This window comes from Leucopleurus acutus, assembly GCF_964270905.1.
Source record: "Leucopleurus acutus genome assembly, chromosome: 2".
Lineage (NCBI taxonomy): Eukaryota > Metazoa > Chordata > Mammalia > Artiodactyla > Delphinidae > Leucopleurus > Leucopleurus acutus.
The window spans coordinates 102,834,021-102,853,107 of NC_139143.1; the positions used below are offsets into that span (position 1 = coordinate 102,834,021).

At 31.9% G+C, this 19,087-nt stretch overlaps 1 protein-coding gene across 4 annotated transcripts in view; it reads left to right on the top strand.

Moving 5' to 3' along the window:
• COL11A1 (collagen type XI alpha 1 chain) overlaps window positions 1–19,087 on the top strand; it is a gene marked incomplete at both ends in the record, with an annotated part of 195,096 nt that overhangs the window by 143,105 nt on the left and 32,904 nt on the right. For all 4 annotated transcript variants that reach the window (XM_082832567.1, XM_082832570.1, XM_082832568.1 and 1 more), the window contains 8 exons: window positions 152–259; window positions 4,364–4,471; window positions 5,414–5,467; window positions 6,577–6,630; window positions 7,130–7,237; window positions 11,670–11,723; window positions 13,200–13,253; window positions 14,494–14,547. In XM_082832567.1, the coding sequence (XP_082688693.1) occupies window positions 152–259; window positions 4,364–4,471; window positions 5,414–5,467; window positions 6,577–6,630; window positions 7,130–7,237; window positions 11,670–11,723; window positions 13,200–13,253; window positions 14,494–14,547 (594 nt within the window). The remainder of the gene's footprint in view (window positions 1–151; window positions 260–4,363; window positions 4,472–5,413; window positions 5,468–6,576; window positions 6,631–7,129; window positions 7,238–11,669; window positions 11,724–13,199; window positions 13,254–14,493; window positions 14,548–19,087) is intronic.

Consider the following 19,087-nt stretch of genomic DNA (forward strand, 5'->3'; position numbering starts at 1 on the left):
TTGTGAGTACTGTACCTGTCTGAGATCTTAAAATTGTCTAAAAGTGACTTTTATGTTATGTAAACTGTAAGTTTTCACAACTAAATAAATGATTCTTAAGTGTAAATTTTTCCATCATTAATAACCAAATACCTTTTTTCCCCTGTGCTAGGGCTCACCAGGAGAACGTGGGTCGGCAGGAACAGCTGGCCCAATTGGTTTGCCAGGGCGACCAGGACCTCAGGGTCCTCCTGGTCCAGCTGGAGAGAAAGGTGCTCCTGTAAGTAATTTCAAGGAGGAATATATTATACTGTCATCCTGCACAAGTTATTACTTTTTATTCAAGGATATTAGCTCTTCATAGTCCCCTGCATTCTTTCTGCATATGTGCCTGGCATATAAACACACTTATTTTTATATTTATAATACAGAAAATTTCAAATTCATTAAATGAGATGACATTTTTCCACATTTTATGAAACCCTAATATCTGTGGGGGAGTTGGATATTATTAATGTGAAAGGCTTCTGAGTTTGTTCCTTTTGAAAGATAAAATTTGACTTTTGATTAAAACCATACTTTGCTGCTTTATATTAGAAAAGTGTTCACTTTTCACTCCTCTTGTAGTACAACTTAATTTCCAGTCACTTTCATGACCTGTAAGTGAAACGCATAGACAGAGGCTGCACTTCTCGTGTGATTTGAGTTTTGATCTACAGTGAAAGAGGTGGAAAACATCTGGTCAATTATTTTCTCTTATATTTATTTAATAATTATGGATATATTCTGTTCATTAGGTTTAAGTTTCATCATCAAGATTTCTCCCCTAATTTTGTTCCTGCTTTTCACTTAATCATATTAATTTTCTAAAACAACTAAAGCATTCTCTCATCCTCCAAGATTAAAACACAAACTTGTTCAGTAAATATACATAAAAATTGCTGATCATTGTATGCAAAAAATACGAGTTCAATACTTTTGTGTATATGTAAGTTTTGACATATATTATCTAGTTTAAGCCTATAATCTTCAAAATACCTTTTAATCACTAAGGACCTAGTTTTAGCAAGTTGAGTGAGATTTAGCAAGTTGCTTTCATTGTCCATTGACATTACTGTTTGTGATCTTGTTTAAGTATTTCCAAATTAAAGTGACTGTTTTTCTGTAATCTACTACCTTTTAGCCACATTTAGAATATTAGAATAGGACCATATCACCTGTGGTTAGAATCTTTTGGTGACAGAGAAAGCATTTTTAATTGCTGAGAAGTTTTTAAAGCAATGTATTTCCAGCTTAGTAAATTTGTTGAAAATTTAGACATTATTTTCTGAGATGTTAAAAGACAACTATAAAAAATTGTTCTTTGGCTCCTTCTTACAATTTCTATAATTTCCAACCAATCTCAGACCTAAAGATTTGTCCATAAAACTTTTATAGTGTACTGTGCACTGGGAGGGGATATAAAAGATATAGATTCAGGCCCTTTCATACAAGTTCATTCAAAAATTCAGGGCACCCGTATATTGGCACAACACAATGAAGAATGTATACAGAGAAAACAGATATGCATTGCTTTAGTATACCAATTGAGAATATACTTATTAGAGAAGCCAAGAATTCTCTGAAGATAATAAGTTGAAGGCTGGGTTTTAAATACCTTGACTTTATGAAGAAAAAGTAAAATATTGAAACAAAGACAAGAATATGGAAAAGTATTGAAAATGATAATAAATTACTTTGGTGATATAGAGGAGAACTTATTGACAGAAACCCTTTTCAGAGATAAGATTTGGCCCAGGTTTTGTTGGTGATTGGTGGTATTATGAGGAGGGAGGGAGAGGAGAATGTTCTGCCCACCCGTTCTCTCTGTTATTCCCACCACCAAAAAAAACTCCAAGGTGTTCATTCCACTGTTCTTTTATTCAACAAATAGTTATTGAGAGCTACTAAGTGCTGGACACAGTATTAGGTAGTACTTTTGAAGAAGTTATCTATCTAGGGATGGTAGCATCAAATGGTTATAGAAGTGTTGGGTGAAAATACCCATAGCTCTCCATGCAGACGTTTAGTAAAAACTGATGGAGACATTGGCTAAGATGTTAAGCAAAGTCTTTTACCTCTTCCTAAACCCAAATATAAATCTGATATAGTGGTATAGATTCCACACAGACCAGGATCAGAAGAAATAAACAGCAGGTGATTCCTGGCTAGAGATTATGTGTACTGTAATGAAGGCAGTTAAGAATTAATCTGTCTTATTTACAGATACTCTCATATAAAAGGATTGATTTTTGGAGTTCAGTCTCTCAAGGAAATCCAAATTAAGGAGAAATATCTGAATCAGCTCATGTGTTCAAAATAGTGACATTCACTGTGAATAGCACAGCACATTTTATGAGTGGAGATAGTTTTGAGACATTGCAATATTTAATTTGAAGGAAATAAAAGGTCTCCAATGTGACATCAGAGGTATGTGTTAAATGATAATTATGGCATAGTTTTGAAAAATACAATAAGATTGTATGGAACCCAATAAAGTAATAAACTTGTTAACTTTGTTTTATAGACATTTTGTTATTTTTGTTGTCATTAAGCAATTAACTAACTAGCCTTAAATGGCTACTCTGGGCCATAGGCCAGCTAGGTACAACGGAATACAAAATCAGACAGCTTCTGCCCTCACACAATTTATTGTCTGATGGGGCTTTAGATAATAAACAAAGAATCACTAAGTACCTGTATAATTACAAACTCTGGCTAATGATATAAGGAAATGTACTGGTGTATGTCAGCTTATAACAGAGGGACCTAAACTGGAATCAGAGCCTTTCCTTGGGTAGGACGTTGATGATGGAATGTAAAAGATGAGGAGGAATTAACTAAGTGGAGGGTCCTCCTAGGGGCATTCCAGGCTAAGTGAACAACATGTGCTCAGGCCAAGTGACAGGAAGGGTATGGCATCAAGTTGAACTAAAAAAGATCTACATGGGTTGAAATATAGAGAGCAAGGGCAAGGGAGGCTAGAGGCTGTTCCGTAGGTAGTAGGAGCCAGGTAATGGCAGACCACAGTAGCAGCTTGGTCTTTACCTTAGGAATGGTAAACAAGTAAATTGACTATAAAGAATGTTGGTAAGATGATTGTCTCTCTGATTGCAGTACAGAGGATAGCTTGGAAGTAAGAATAGGTGTGAGATAAGAAGGAAACATTTCAATAGTTGAGAGGAAGCCTACTAGTATTTTGGGGTAAGATGCTAATGGTGGAGATAAAGGGAAGTAAATATATTCAAGAGATAAAACTTAGTCATGTAAAGGGACAGGAGGTGGTGAGGGACAGAGGGGTGGGGAGCAGGATAATGTAAATGCAAGAACTAATGACATGGATTCCCAGCTTTTGTAATGGGAGATAAGATAGAACCACCAACTGCAATCAGGAATAATTTTGTACAGAACTGATGAAGTCTTGACTTTTAGGAAATCACTTATTTAAGCTCTCAAAGGATTTTTTGCTATCTTTATTATCAAGCCTATACTTTTTATTTTATTTTATTATTGTTTTATTTTATTTTTTTTGCGGTACGTGGGCCACTGTTGTGGCCTCTCCCATTGCGGAGCACAGGCTCCAGATGCGCAGGCTCAGGGACCATGGCTCACGGGCCCAGCCACTTCGCGGCATGTGGGGATCCTCCCGGACCAGGGCACAAACCCGTGTCCCCTGCATCAGCAGGCGGACTCTCAACCACTGCGCCACCAGGGAAACCCTCAAGCCTATACTTTTTAAACTACACAATATAGTTAAATTTTAAAAAGAGGAAAATAATGTCATTGTCAAAAAGTAAACAAAAATTTTTAAAAAGCTAACAGCCTTGTCATTTTGAATCAGTAAAAGCAGCAATGAAAGAAGATATCAAAATCTAGAAAAATTCATGAAACATTGTTAAAAAATAGAAAAAGTCTACACATAAAGCATATTATAAAGTTGGGTATACAAGCAGCACAGAAAAAGAGTAAAGGGTCAGTGAGTTTTCACAAACATCGAGCATCTGATTTATCAATATATAATGCTTGATTTGAAAATGTGTGATTGAAAGAAAAATTCCAAGTTGAGTCTTAATTGTTTTTGTGACCCATAACTTGAGATTCATAAATTGTTAACAGTGTTAGTATTCTTAGTCACGAAAGAATGTAGAGATCTTTTGTGTTATCATTTGCTATTAGGAAATAGCAATATATTGGGAAAATATACTTTGGGGGAAAATCAAAGCAATTTCCTTGTCAAATATGGAAGCCAGAGTATGACTGTTGTAGCTGTACTTAAAAATTGTAACAATAGCTAATTTATAGGTTTCTTACGGCAAAGTAATGACCTGCTGGATTTTCAATGCAGGGAGAAAAAGGTCCCCAAGGCCCCGCAGGGAGAGATGGAGTACAAGGCCCTGTGGGTCTCCCAGGGCCTGCTGGGCCTGCTGGCTCCCCAGGAGAGGATGGAGACAAGGTGAGTGCTCTTTATTCATATTAGTGCGTCCTGTGAAAAATAAATTTTTCCTTAAGAATCCTGGATATAATCTCTTTTAAGATTAGATGTCAAATCTAAAGATATCTTTTCCAAAGTTTCAATACAGCTTCCTTGTGCTCAAAAGTTTTATTTTAGAGGTTGAGAATTATTGTTTTCCCAGGAAATAGTATGTAGGATATAAACAAGACAAGAACAATGGTAGTGAGAAAAAATAACAGATGCCAAAGTTGCTTATCTATTTTTAAATATATGTTTCTGAAATAAATGTGAAATTAATTTAATTAATTACTTGTATACATTTAGCTGTGGTGTCTTGGATATTGCAGAATTAAAATTTAAGAATAAGCTGCATACATATTTGATAATCCTATACTTCCCTATTTTTTACTAACTTGTAAGTAAAGATTCTAAGCTCTTGATTTTGAATGTATAGCTATGTTGTGTTTGAACTGAATATATTTTCTAATATTATTGTGAAATTATATAACATAATTTGTTAACCAGTGCTCTGATAATGTGCAACATTTTAGCAGTTGGAAAACTAGGAGAAAAAATAATTGATTTTTGATTAATGTGTAATTATATTTTCATATAAATTAATGTATTTTCATTATTAGTTTATACTGGTAATATTTCAGACAAAATTGATTTTGTGAATTATCCAGCTGCAGAAAAATCCAGCTGCAGTATTCCTCAAAGTCCAGTTGACTTTTGTTTGTCTATATACTAATCAATATTAGAAATCAATATTAGTCAATACTAGAAAGTGAGAAGCAGGCTTCTCCAATTTAAACTCTGACATTAAATGTTAGCACATAATTACATTAAAGTAAAATTTAATCATACAATGATAGTGATGACAATGCAATGGCAGGTATGACATATTAGAGGTAAACTTTAACTCAAATCTTTCAAATACAGGGTGAAATCGGTGAACCAGGACAGAAAGGCAGCAAGGGTGACAAAGGAGAAAATGTAAGTTTCCTATTTCTTATTGAGGGGGCATTATTCATTTAACTCCTTTTGGTGTTAACCATGGATATTTTTTCATATTACTATTCTCTTACCTCTCCGAAGATTATAATATTGCTACTATATTACCTCTGTGGGAACTATTCAGTTTGAGATTCAGTCAATTTTAATAAAACCTCTTTTCAAATTATGTGTTAAGAAATGCAATAATTCCAACCCTAAAAGCCACAGAATGAGACTAAATCATCAGCACTTTTACCCTCCATTGTTTTTGCACCATTAGTTTGAATACCATATGGTTTAAAGACAAATAATATCTTAAAGTTGTTATGAAAAGAATTTTTGACCTAGTGGAAACCTGACAGGGACTCAGGTACCCCAGTGGTCCCTGAACCACACATACCTCCAGAACCTATGCTATAAGCCCTCTTCCCACTGTGTGGCAGTTTTAAGAAAAAGAGCAATCCAATCCAATGACTCTTTAATATTTGGATCTTTTATAGTGCCTGATCAGTTATTTATGTTGGAAAAAAGGACAGTTAAGAAGTAATATTTATGTATGTAAGACTCATAAAGCCATTGAAATCTACTGCTCAAAATAAGGCGTTCCAGTATACTTAATATATAATACTGAGTTTGCATGTGTTTACATATAAAGAAAATTCTGAGGTTTCATATATCATTACTTTCTGTCATATAGAATTCCCCACATCCTATTTTTCATTTAGAAGATAGCATATGGATGCTTTTTTCATGTGCTCTTTCTGACACATACATATCTCATTAAAGAAATCTGGTATTTTGAAATTTTTCAAGTGTGAAATTTCAACATGATTTATATTAGCATAGAAATCCATTTTTAAATATCCACAACATTATAGTTGAGAATGCTTTCAATAACTGCCAATTTAAAATTGATTGCAAGTAGGCAAGTCTGAGTCTCAAGGAGTAAAATAAATAATGGTTGACTGTACTGAATGCCAAAACATTTTTTTTTTCCCCAAGAAATGTAGAGATGATTAATAGATTTTGATCAACCAAATGCTCTGCACTACATAGCTCAGGCTCCTCTGGTTTCAGTTTCAAAATTACAGATTTTTATCTCACCGCAGGGTCCTCCTGGTCCCCCAGGTCTTCAAGGTCCAGTTGGTGCCCCTGGAATTGCTGTAAGTATTCCTCTTTATTCAGCAAATCTAAAGCCTTACCGTTCTCTGATCAGATTTATGAACTGTCACATAACCAGTCTGTTTCATGTGGTAATAAGTTTGTATGCTTAACATTAAATCAAGTTTAAATTATCTAATATAGCTAACCAAGCTGATCTTTTAAACAAAAAACACTGTGACTTCATTTGAAGATAGATAATAAACAGTTGAGAAGTACTTCATAGACAATTTTGAACATTATTTTCCCTTTTTAAATAGCTTTTACTTCACTTGATATACGTGAGAAAATCAAAATCAGTCATATTTCAGAATCAAATAATGTAAGCAAAACTAACAATGGTATATTTGCAGCAGATAATGGAAATGTAACTTACTTTGTACTTGGTAACTTATAAATAAACTGTCTTTGATTAAATTAGAAATGGCTACATTTTTATGATGACTTGTAGCAGAATCATGATTCTTCCAGTTTGTGATCATTTTTATTGGTCTTTTCTAGGGAGGTGATGGTGAGCCAGGTCCCAGAGGTCAGCAGGGGATGTTTGGACAAAAAGGTGATGAAGGTGCCAGAGGTTTCCCAGGACCTCCGGGTCCCATAGGTCTTCAGGTAAGATGTTCTCTGAGTTGCACAACCTTGTCATTCCCACTTACTTTTCACACCAGGTTTTCCGGAAGTTGTAAAACAAAACAGCTTTCCTTCTTTCTATCTGGGAACTAGGATACAAAGTTTAAGTATAATGACTGTTTTACTTAAATGTGTATCTGAACTTTAACTGCTTTTAATCAATTATTATTAATTTTTCTGAAGCTGCATCAGCCCTGGTTTCTGTTTCTGGAGTTTATTTAGCCCCACCATAGGTATAACACCCCTTTTCTTCATCCTCATTGTATTTGGAAAATGAATGACAACTTCTTTAAGTGTGACAGTTAGAAGCAAGATGTTAGAAGCATTCTTTCACACATCTCACAGCAAGAAAATTAGTACTCCAGATGGCTAGCAAAAATTAAAAGCCTTTTGATAAATAGCAAACTGTCAATCGCAACTATTAACAGAAACTAACAACAAGAAATGTTAAACAATAATAGGTAAAATAAACAAATTAACAGTAAATTGGTCATTTAAAATAACTTCTTAAATTTACAATTATAATTTGTATTTTATGAAACACTTTCAGGGGAGGAAATATTAAATTGTAAAACATTGTAGGCTAAAACATTTTCATTCAAATATGGCTTACAACTGGGTTCTTAGGCAAAACATTGCATAGTAGACATCTGTTCTGAGTTGTTTTTCCACTCTTCCATGTGAGGTTAACTACTTCCTACAAACTTTGGAAACATCTGACTTTCTTCTCCCACTTGCTTATTCAATACCTACCTAGTGATCCTCTAAAAGATTAAAAAATTTTGTTTTAAATGCTATTTGGGTGCCATGTGAATATTAGTTATGCCACATTAGCAATTTTAGAAATGATTAAATTAAATCATCTAGTTCATTGTACTCAAAATTTTGTGAAGTTGTGGAAAAGTAAGTAAAAGTTGAATTTGTATAAATTTAATTTTTATCTCTATTTTCATAAGTAAAGCCATAGAATATTAGTTTTTAATATTAACTAGCTTATTATATATATAATTGTACAAATTATATTGTAAAAATATAATTATATTATCATAACAATTATTGTTATAACACTCAATGGATGTCTACCAGTGAACATGATGTTATAATTTTCTACTTTTTTTAATGCCAAAATAATTATTTTTCAACTTGGAAAATGTAAAAACTTCATTTCATATTTGTGTTTAGCCCTTTTATACTTGTTAGACAATAATAAATAAGCAATCCTGAGTAGTATATATCAGTATGTATGAGAAGTACACATATTTGAAAACAACAAGGCATTAAAAATTAGATTGCCAGTGGATATATTACCACTCACTTTCTGCTTTTTCAGTTAACTGATTATTCTGAATCCAAAAGTTTGTAATTTAGAAATTTAGTTATCATGATTAAAAAAGGTGCTTGTAGCTTATATTTACAACATATTAACATAAAACATAAAAAAGTCCTCATTTCCGCAGAGTAAGAAATGTCCTCTTTGATGAGAATGACTCAAGAAATCAGTTCCCTGAAAAATTGATTATATTTTTCCCACAGCTACCTCTTTAAATCAGGAATCTGAAAAGATGCTAATGTAATTAACATGTTCACAATCACATCTGCATACTTTAATTGAGTCTTCATGGCAGAATAGATATTAGCAATTATAATAGACAGAAATAATAATAATCTAATATTCTGTTTAAACGACTTGATTTTTCATTTCTATGTTTACTATTTGTCTGCATATGAAGGAGACATATAGAATGAGAGTTCTTGGCCTGAATTCATTTTTTTATTTCATCACTTATGTAGTAAATGATTTTAAATTGACAGACCTTAAAACAGAGTCTCTCCATGCATAAATTACTCCCTAGGAAAGAGGTAGGACATGTGAAAACTGATTAAAACTGGAGTGCAATTTTGCACATTTAGTTCCTGCAACAAGAGAATTTGACTCATTATGTTTCTATTAATTTTAATAAGAAGAACATTCTGTCTTAACTCGAACTATAATCAAACTTCATAAAAAATAAATATTTTTCTATTGGAAGGTTTCTATTGAACTAATATTAGGAATAATCATGTGTAAATAAAAGATGGAAATGCAGACTGGGCTTATTATAGAAGTAAAAGACAACTATGAGCAAATATTTTATACCATTCAATTTGGGGATCCCAAATTAGATGCGCTCTGTACTAAAAGTGGTGGAAACCTGTACAGAAGATAAGGAATGTGATTGTTAATTTATACAGTGTTTATAAGAACTTAATTATGTTTAAGCTGTAATGCTTACTACTTAAGGAAATGGACTTAAACTGAAATGTTTATTTCATCTGTGTTAAAAATCTACTTGTCTGTTAAGAATTTGAGTTCATGTGCTCCATCAATGAATTAGAATCTCTTAGGTTGTAGATCTGGGAATCTAAAATTTTAGGGATCTCTTTCAAATAATTTTTAAGCAGGCTAAAATCAGAAACACTACCTGGCTCTTTCCTCCCAGGAAACTTACTAGGAACTTCTCTAGTAATTCTAGAAGCTAGCATCAGATGATGATAACTGTTTGGGAAGTACATATGATAGGCTATTTTCCTAGACATCTGAATGATATATGAGAAAAAATAAATGACATTCTGGTATATGTTGTTCATTATAAATCAGTAATTAATATTTCCTCTAAAAATGAATATATGGAACATTAAAAAATGTTTACAAATATACTCGGTAAAGTACTCTCTCTCCAAACTGAGAGTCATATGGAATTAGTAGGTCACAAAAACAATTTAGTGGGTTATTACCAGCATTAAAAAATGAAATATAACAGGATAAGGTAAAATAGAATAAAAATATCAAAGATCATCATCTATCCATTCAAGGTAAGTATTACTTTTTGAAACCTATGTTTCAACTATTTTACATGTGCATGTTTACTAGGTAATAAGTATATTTATTAGTGTGGGTTTTGGTCAAATACTTTGTAGCCACTGTGTGTAGGACCAAGTCAATAACTTTACTAAAATATCAGTAGAAATGTAGAGCTTATGTAGCGTGTATTTTTTATTTCTTAAATAGATTATATCTGAAATACTATTGTAAAAATGTTTAAATATGTATAAAATGTATGATTTATATACATAATGATAAACCCAAAAACATTTTAAAAATTAAAACAATCCATAATTCTACCATATTAAAACCTATTACCACTTTTACTATTTCTGTCCAATAGTCATCATACATATTTTAATACATATTTCACAGTTAAATTTATCGTATACATTCATTTATATTTGTATTTAATACTTATCATAAACATTATTCATATTTAGAATATTAGTATCATAATTATAGTCTTATAATATTCCATTAGTTTATATAACCAAATTTATTTAACTATGTTTTCTTATGATTAAACATCTGGAATAATTGAGAATTTTAACTATCAGCTAGTGTTACAAGAAACATCTTATTGCATGTAGCATTTCCTGTTGATTTATTTTCTTAGAATTCATTCATTCATCATAAATTCAACATTTTATTAAAATCTCAGTTTTTCCCTGGCCTTCTGCTTATTGTTAGAGATAAAAAATTGACACCTGAAAGAGCACTGCCCAGTGAGGATAAGTATGTAAACAACTGGTATAATTGTGTTTTTAAGTGTACATTCAAATATGTACAAAGTATCATTGTGATATGAAAGAGGAAATATAAACAGCTCTGCATGGGGGAACTAGTTAGGAAGAGCAAGAGGAAGTAAAATAATTTTTCCATAAAGACGGGGCCCGGTGAAATTTGTGTGCAGCTGCTCTGAGTTTATTCAGTAGCACAAAACCTCTCCTAAAGCATTTACACTGCAAATGAATGTAAAGGAAATGGATTGAGAGAATAAGGGAAGTGTAATATATCAGGTCTCATGGCCTATGAGTTTTTAAGATTCAGAAGTGGAATTAACAGATTAAAAGTTCAGAAGATATTTGTAACCCTGGATATATACTGGATGGAATATTTATTTTTGAAAGAGTTTTGACTATACCTAGCTATAAAATCCTCCGTTGGATAAGGTGTTCTAAAATAATTTGGGACAAGATTTTTCCAAAAAAGTTTTACAATGGTAGTTCCATATACTACTCATAAAAGATGGAGAAAATGATTTAGTATTCATAAATTCCCAGACCAAATAATGTGCTTAGTTCATGTAACTGAAATCAAACAGTATATTAGACAAAGCATAAATTTTATTAGTGAATGTAGATATAAGATTCCATCATATATAGTCAATATTTGCATTGTAAGTATTTTGACAAATGATCGTTTGACTCAATTTCCATGTTCTTATTTAACTTATATTTGATTTTTAATTCTATATTAGAAATTAGCCAAATATATATTTTTTAAATACATGAATGACTTTTATTATTTTCTACTATATTTTCTTAGGGTCTGCCAGGCCCACCTGGTGAAAAAGGTGAAAATGGGGATGTTGGTCCCATGGTAAGTTTCTATGTTTTAGAATTGATGTATGCTGTGAATTTCTACATTACTAACATCTTTCTTAAGGTTTATTAGTATGAACAAAGTAGCCCTAAAGGCTATGATTTTTCAGATTGATGCCTCCCTGATTCTCACCCAAACTTGCATCTGTCGCTATTGAATCTCCCGCCACAGTCTTGACTAATTCTCTATCTTTTCTCTTTCTCACTTTGGAGTAGTGTTTTATACATATATGGTATTCTTAGGTTGATGTATTGTTATATATTTTTTATTTCTATGTGTATTTATTGTTGAAGTGTATATAAACTGCCACACTTCAATTACTTATTAGTCTTTAGCTCTGGACTTTGATGTGAAACAGGTAAATAATAGATAATAGTTACCCAGGATTTAGATAATTAGCAAATGTTAACAGTATTAAAAATTAATTGTACTTTGAAACAAATTCTTAATTTAATAAGGAATTCTGTCTTAATCAGAATGCTATAACATAAAAATTTGCATTTATTGATTCTGGATTTCTCCTCTAAGTTTAAGTCTAATAATTCAACTAAAAACTTGAAATACATATATTTGCTGATTAAGTACTATCTTGGTTAAGGAAACAATTAGCCAAGGTCATTGAAATCTATGAAATGTAATGAATACATTTCCTAATTGTTCTTTCCCTTCAATAAACATTGCCCCCAATTTTTGCTTCCTTCAGAATACATATTTTGATATTTTTATATTTGCATATTAGATTTCATTTTCTTCAAATAAGAAATTATTCTTATTACAATAAACTTAAAAACTGAGAACATAAATATTGCTGATTCAAATAACTAATTAATACCTCAAACAGCATCATTACATAGCAAACTCCTCTCTAAATATGCTTGCTATGGTTCCCTGAATCATTAATACATTCTTGAAGTCAGGGGTTCTGGTCACCAGTATTTTATAAAAAGTGCCCCAAGGTAATCTTAAAGCACAACCAAGAGAGAGACCCTTTGTTTGAGGAAGACAACTAAATAGTTAATCTTATTCCAATTCTAGCATATGTAACATGAGAGCTGACATAAAAAACAAAACAAAAATATACAAATAAAAATATAGAATTAATGAATTCTAAATCTACTCAAGCACCATTTCCGCTTCAAAGTTTATGTTCCTTTTATACTCTAGCATTCTGGCATATTCTAGCCTAAAATATTTCTAGCTGTATGACTTCATTGTATCAGATAGTAACAATAGACTTTTCTAATTTTTAATTAAATTGTTCTTCCTGCAGTTCTAATTTCCCCATAGCTATGTGTAAATAATCATTTGCTAACATGATGTTGTATCCATCACAAATGACTTATAACACTGATATGCTTCACTGACTATGATTTTGCAGGCTGAAACTTCTTTTAGTTTTCTTAATCACAAAATGAAATATCAGAAATGCATTTGAGTTTAGACTTCATAGACCTTAATATTCATCTCTTACAGGGTCCACCTGGTCCTCCAGGCCCCAGAGGTCCTCAAGGTCCCAATGGAGCTGATGTAAGACTGTGAAATATGTTAATTATTTTGAAGTTATATAGATATTATTTAATAGCAGGTAGTGTCAAGACATAATGGAGACAATTACACTCCTGTTAAATGTTTAAGAGAACAAGAGCTCAAGGATCATTTACTCACTCCATTTTATTTTACAGGAAAAGAAAAGCTTTGTAGGGAGCTAGTCCTCACAAATATAATATAGGTACAAAACTTACAGTCAATATATATTAATATTTATTGGTGAATTAGAAATACTAGCTCTAAGAACTGCATTGTTCAGTTCAACATACTGTCTTGCACATAATAACTGTACAATGTTGCTGAATTGTTTCCAATTTAACCTTTATCTTTTACAATTGCTTGAGGAGATGGTTGTAATTGGCTTGATTGTACTAGCCTAGGTCTGTACTCCAAACAGCTTTTATTTATGCATCTACTATCTAAAAGTTTTGTATTTTCCTTCTATAAAATATGTTAGAGTAATATGTGCATGATAATATGTGCACCTCTTACCATGTAAAAAATGTTTCCTGTCAACTGTATAAAGCTTTCCTCCCCCAAGCTTAATTGTTGACTGACTGTTCCAATATTACAGGAATGTAATGCCATATTTATCTTACTGTTACCATTAACAAATTTATAGGCTTTGATGTTCTGTTTCCATTTGACTTTCCCTTTTCACAAAGAACAAGTCATTTATTCTTGTCTTTATTGCTCTTCTGTTATTCCTGCTTTTAATTTTGTCAGACCAGAACTGGGTAAAATAGATTAGGCACAGATGTACTAAAAATGCTTTTAGGTTTTAATTCCCCCTATGTAATTTAAAGTTTAAGAGATAGTTTATATTGTTTTTTGCATGGATTACATAATTCTTAACCAGAGTCATATCTTGATCCACTAAAAAAATCTACAAAATCATCCTCTAAATCTGATCTCTTCAATAGGCAGACAGATTGAAATTATGTTTCAAGTATCAACTAACATGACTAGAGTTGGAAAGTCTCCTACCTTATCTTCAAAATTCTGGTGAATTTGAAAATCAATTTAGTATAATTAAATTATTTGCTATCCAGTAAATTTGACAACTCAATAAAGTTCATCATTTTGTCTCATCTTTCAAATGACTTGGAATATTCTTGCATAATATTTCTCTCCCTCTGAGAATAACTGGACTTATATTTGTAATTTTATATTTTATTTTAAGAGCAAGCGTAACTGTATTCCTTTTCCTACACTACAGGGACCACAAGGACCCCCGGGATCCATTGGCTCAGTTGGTGGTGTTGGAGAAAAGGTGAGGAATGCAGTGATATAGACAGTTTGAAACAGCGAGAATTGAGGAATTTGACAATATTAGCTAGTATTATAAGTGCTTTTAATAGTTCTGTCTTTCTAAGTATTTTACACATAGTTATATGAACTACAGTTCATCTGCTCTAATAGTTAAATAATTAAAGAAAAAGTGATTTAGAGATATCACATTTTTGATTGACAGGTATTGTGCTGAGCAGTGGATTATTTCCTTTAATCAACACAGCCCCTCCATGATGATGGCATTACTATTATTACCCACATTTTTAGGCTGAGTGAGCTGAATCGTAGAGAATTTCAGTAATTTCATTAAGGTTTTGTTATTAGAAAGGGATTAAATCAGGATCCACTCTAACCCATGTAAGTTTGACTAGACTGTGGCTCTAGTACCCTTCATTATTGAAAATAGAAGAGATTGGTAACTGACTTAAAAGCAAAAAATATGTAACTGACTTAAATGCTAGAAAAGAATCCTTCATATTATAAAAGAATTAATCATTCAGTTCATCATATTTGGAGTTATATTTTCATTACTAATATTATGACCTGTCTTTGGCACTTTTCAAAATAGTTGGCATGTGCCATAATATCTGGGCTCAGAATAGCTTATTTTTTTCATGAACATGATTTTATTTAAAATATCTGCTCTTCCTTTTCATGAAAATGTCAAAATCATCCTCTGATTTGTTATTTATGCATTCATTCTCATTTCTTAAAATAATTTTCAAGAAAATTAACATTGTTATTTGCTTTATTTAAAAAATAATTTACCAATTTTGAGGGATGAAAATTAAATTTCATATGATAAAATATTATGCAGGGAAAAAAACTTAGAAATTTCCTGAGTTTGCTTCAGTTTTGTTAATAAATATCAAAAGTATAGACTTATCCTAATCATAAAAATGATTCTGTTGTTTAGTCTCAAAAATTTTGACATAGCATATCTCATACTCATTCATTTATCTTAATCAAAGTATTTGGCCCTCAGAAAAAGAAAGGTAGTAGGTTGAGAACCTAATACTTTGGTGTTTATTTCTTCTCAACACCCACATTCTAGCATTTTGATTATAATTAATTTTATATGATTAACTATTATATAGTTTCTTAATTACTAAATTAGAAATATTTGAAAGTTATTATCTAATTCTTACTGCATAAACAGTCTAGTTTTTTTGATTGATCAACTCTTGGTTTATATTCTTAAATTTAAAGTTTCGTGTTGAAAAATGCAGATAAGTTGAGAGTGTAACTGAAAGAATCTCTTTTTTTGTTGAATTCAGTTGTCATAGAAAGAATAGCAGAAGAGAGGACTGGTGTCTAATGGTATCATAACAGTAGACTGATGAAGATGGCCCACACCTTTCCTCTTTCTTCCCTTTGCATCATCCTCTTTTGGCTCTAATACTGACCAGATAGTTGTGAGAAGTAGCCTCTAATTTTAGTTTTTTGCCGATATAGCAAATTCTAAAACCATTTAATAGTCTTTTCAGCCTATTTTACTTGTTTCCTAAAGCTTTTGTGTGCAGTGGGAAAAACTTTAAGTGCTTTAGTTGCTTCTTTTTTGGTTTTATCCTCTGTGCTACCCTTGAAGATAAACATGGATGCCAGATGTTTGGATTTTTGGATAACTTATTTTCCGTACTGTTTCCATTTGTTTAAAGCCTATCTGCTAATACTTGGCCAATTTTGAATCTTCACGGAATGATTCAGTCAATGAGGATAGCGTTCAACTTCTTACAATTAAAACATACCTGAATCTAAATTTGTTATACTAAAAAAACAGAGTTTTATTTTTTCTCTGTTTAAAACAGTTTCTATGTGACAGCAGGATAGAAATGAAACCCTAATGTTATTTATTTCTTCATAATCTAGGATAATATACTATTATGTGGATTACAGATATTTGACATCAACTCTGATTTGGTTTGAATTCTTCCCCATTTCTATTTTGGAAAATTTATTCCCAGTCACTTATTCAATGAAAAAAAGAAAAGAGAAACAAAGATACTTTAGTCATGCTGCACTTGCTTAAATAAGTTTAACTTGTTTTCCATGTAATATATATTTTCTATTGATAGATTTTGTACTTTAGTGTTTTCTTCAAAACAAGGAGACAGAACAGGATATTACCTTAAGAATGAATACATCTGTTACGACTTTAGGCATACAGAGTAATTTGCTGTCTCTTCTGAAGGGGGCTTTAATTTTAACATGGGATAAAATAGTTACATGATAAGTAATAATAAATGTATAAACTAGCACCTCCTTTATATGCCAATACTCTTAATAGAATTTATATTATTGTATTTAAATCAATTATTATTACTTAGAATAAACATGGTATAGCCTCATTGATACTAGAGATATTTAATTTGTATAATGTAGTCTTGTTACAGTGTTTTATTTCTTTCCTTGTGATTTTGTCCTATCCCCTTTCCAAAGATTTTAAATGGGACCTTTATAGATTTAATATTAATTTCATCTTAAGTAATTGCTATTTATATTGTGCACACTTATCTCTAATACTCAAAAAAGGTAATTTTCATATATATATATATATTAGAGAATTTAATATTAATGCATTGCTCTCAAAATGAAGAGATTTTGTAGTAAAAATTTGTCTTTAAATTTTTTTAATGTTTTTTATTGTGGTAAAAGTCACATATTATAAAACATACTATTTTAACCATATTTAACTGTACAGTTCAGTGGCACTAAGTATGTTCACATTGTTGTGCAGCTCTCACCATCATCCATCTCCCGAATTTTTCACCTTCCTAAACTGAAACTCTGTCCCCTTTAAACACTAGGTCCCCTTACCCCTGACCTACTCCCCTTACCCCCTGACCCTTGGCATCTACCGATGTACTTTCTGATTCTATGAATTTGACTATTCTAGGTGCCTTGTACAAGTGGAATCAAACAGTATTTGTCTGCACCTACTGTATATTGGAATGCATTTTAAGATTAATTTAATATATGTCCTACAAATAGATTGTACCTTCTTTTTTTTTCCCCTGTGCTATACAGTAGGTTCTCATTAGTTATTTGTTTTATACATAGTAGTTTATATATGTCAATCCCAATCTCCCAATTTATTCCACCCCCCCCTTTCTGCCATTGGTGTCCATACATTTGTTCTCCATGTCTGTGTCTCTATTACTGCTTTGCAAATAGGTTCATCTGTACTATTTTTGACAATTATTTAATCCTGTCTCTTCACCACCTATTATTTCCCTCATAAAAAAAAAATAAACAAATGGAATCATTTCAGAATCTAGTTTAACTTTATAGTGGACAGGGATTAAAGGGGAACAACAAAATACACAGATTAATAAAAAACACAAAATATGCAGTTATTTCCCTTCTAGTTCTAACTCTTATGATATCACTATGAGTTAATGTGGTACATGTGAAAACATTTTGTACATAGTCAATAGATTTCCTGTATTTCCTTTTTCCCTAGCTTTATTGAGGTATAGTTGACAAATAAAAATTGTGTATTTTTGTGCCACATCTTCTTTATCCATTCATCTGATGATGGACACTTAGGTTGTTTCCATCTCCAGGCTATTTTAAATAGAGCTGCAGTGAACATTTTGGTACATGACTCTTTTTGAATTATGGTTTTCTCAGGGTATATGCCCAGTAATGGGATTCCTGGGTCATATGGTAGTTCTATTTGTAGTTTTTTAAGGAACCTCCATACTGGCACATATATACAATGGAATATTACTCAGCCATAAAAGGAAACGAAATTGAGCTATTTGTAATTAGGTGGATAGACCTAGAGTCTGTCATACAGAGTGAAGTAAGTCAGAAAGAGAAAGAGAAATACCATATGCTAACACATATATATGGAATTTAAGGGGAAAAAATGTCATGAAGAACCTAGGGGTAAGACAGGAATAAAGACACAGACCTACTAGAGAATGGACTTGAGGATATGGGGAGGGGGAAGTGTAAGCTGTGACAAAGCAAGAGAGAGGCATGGACATATATACACTACCAAATGTAAGGTAGATAGTGGGAAGCAGCTGCATAGCACAGGGAGATCAGCTCAGTGCCTTGTGACCGTCTGGAAGGCTGGGATAGGGAGGGTGGGAGGGAGGGAGACGCAGGAGGGAAGAGATATGGGAACATATATATATGTATAACTGATTCACTTTGTTATAAAGCAGAAACTAACATACCATTGTAAAGCAATTATACTCCAATAAAGCTGTAAAAAATATTGTGTATTTTTAAGGCATATAATTGATATTTCGATACATGTCACATTGTGAAATAATGCCCACACTCAAAGTAATTAACATATTCATCACCTCACAGTTACCATTTTTTGGTTGTGTGATGAGAAAACTTAAGATCTACCCTGTTAGCAAATTTCAAGCACACAATACAATATTGTTAATTATAGTCATATTGCTATATATTAGATCTCCAGAACTTATTCATCTTGAGTATCTGAAATTTTGTACACTTTAACCAACATCTCCCCATGGCCCCCACTCTCCAACCCC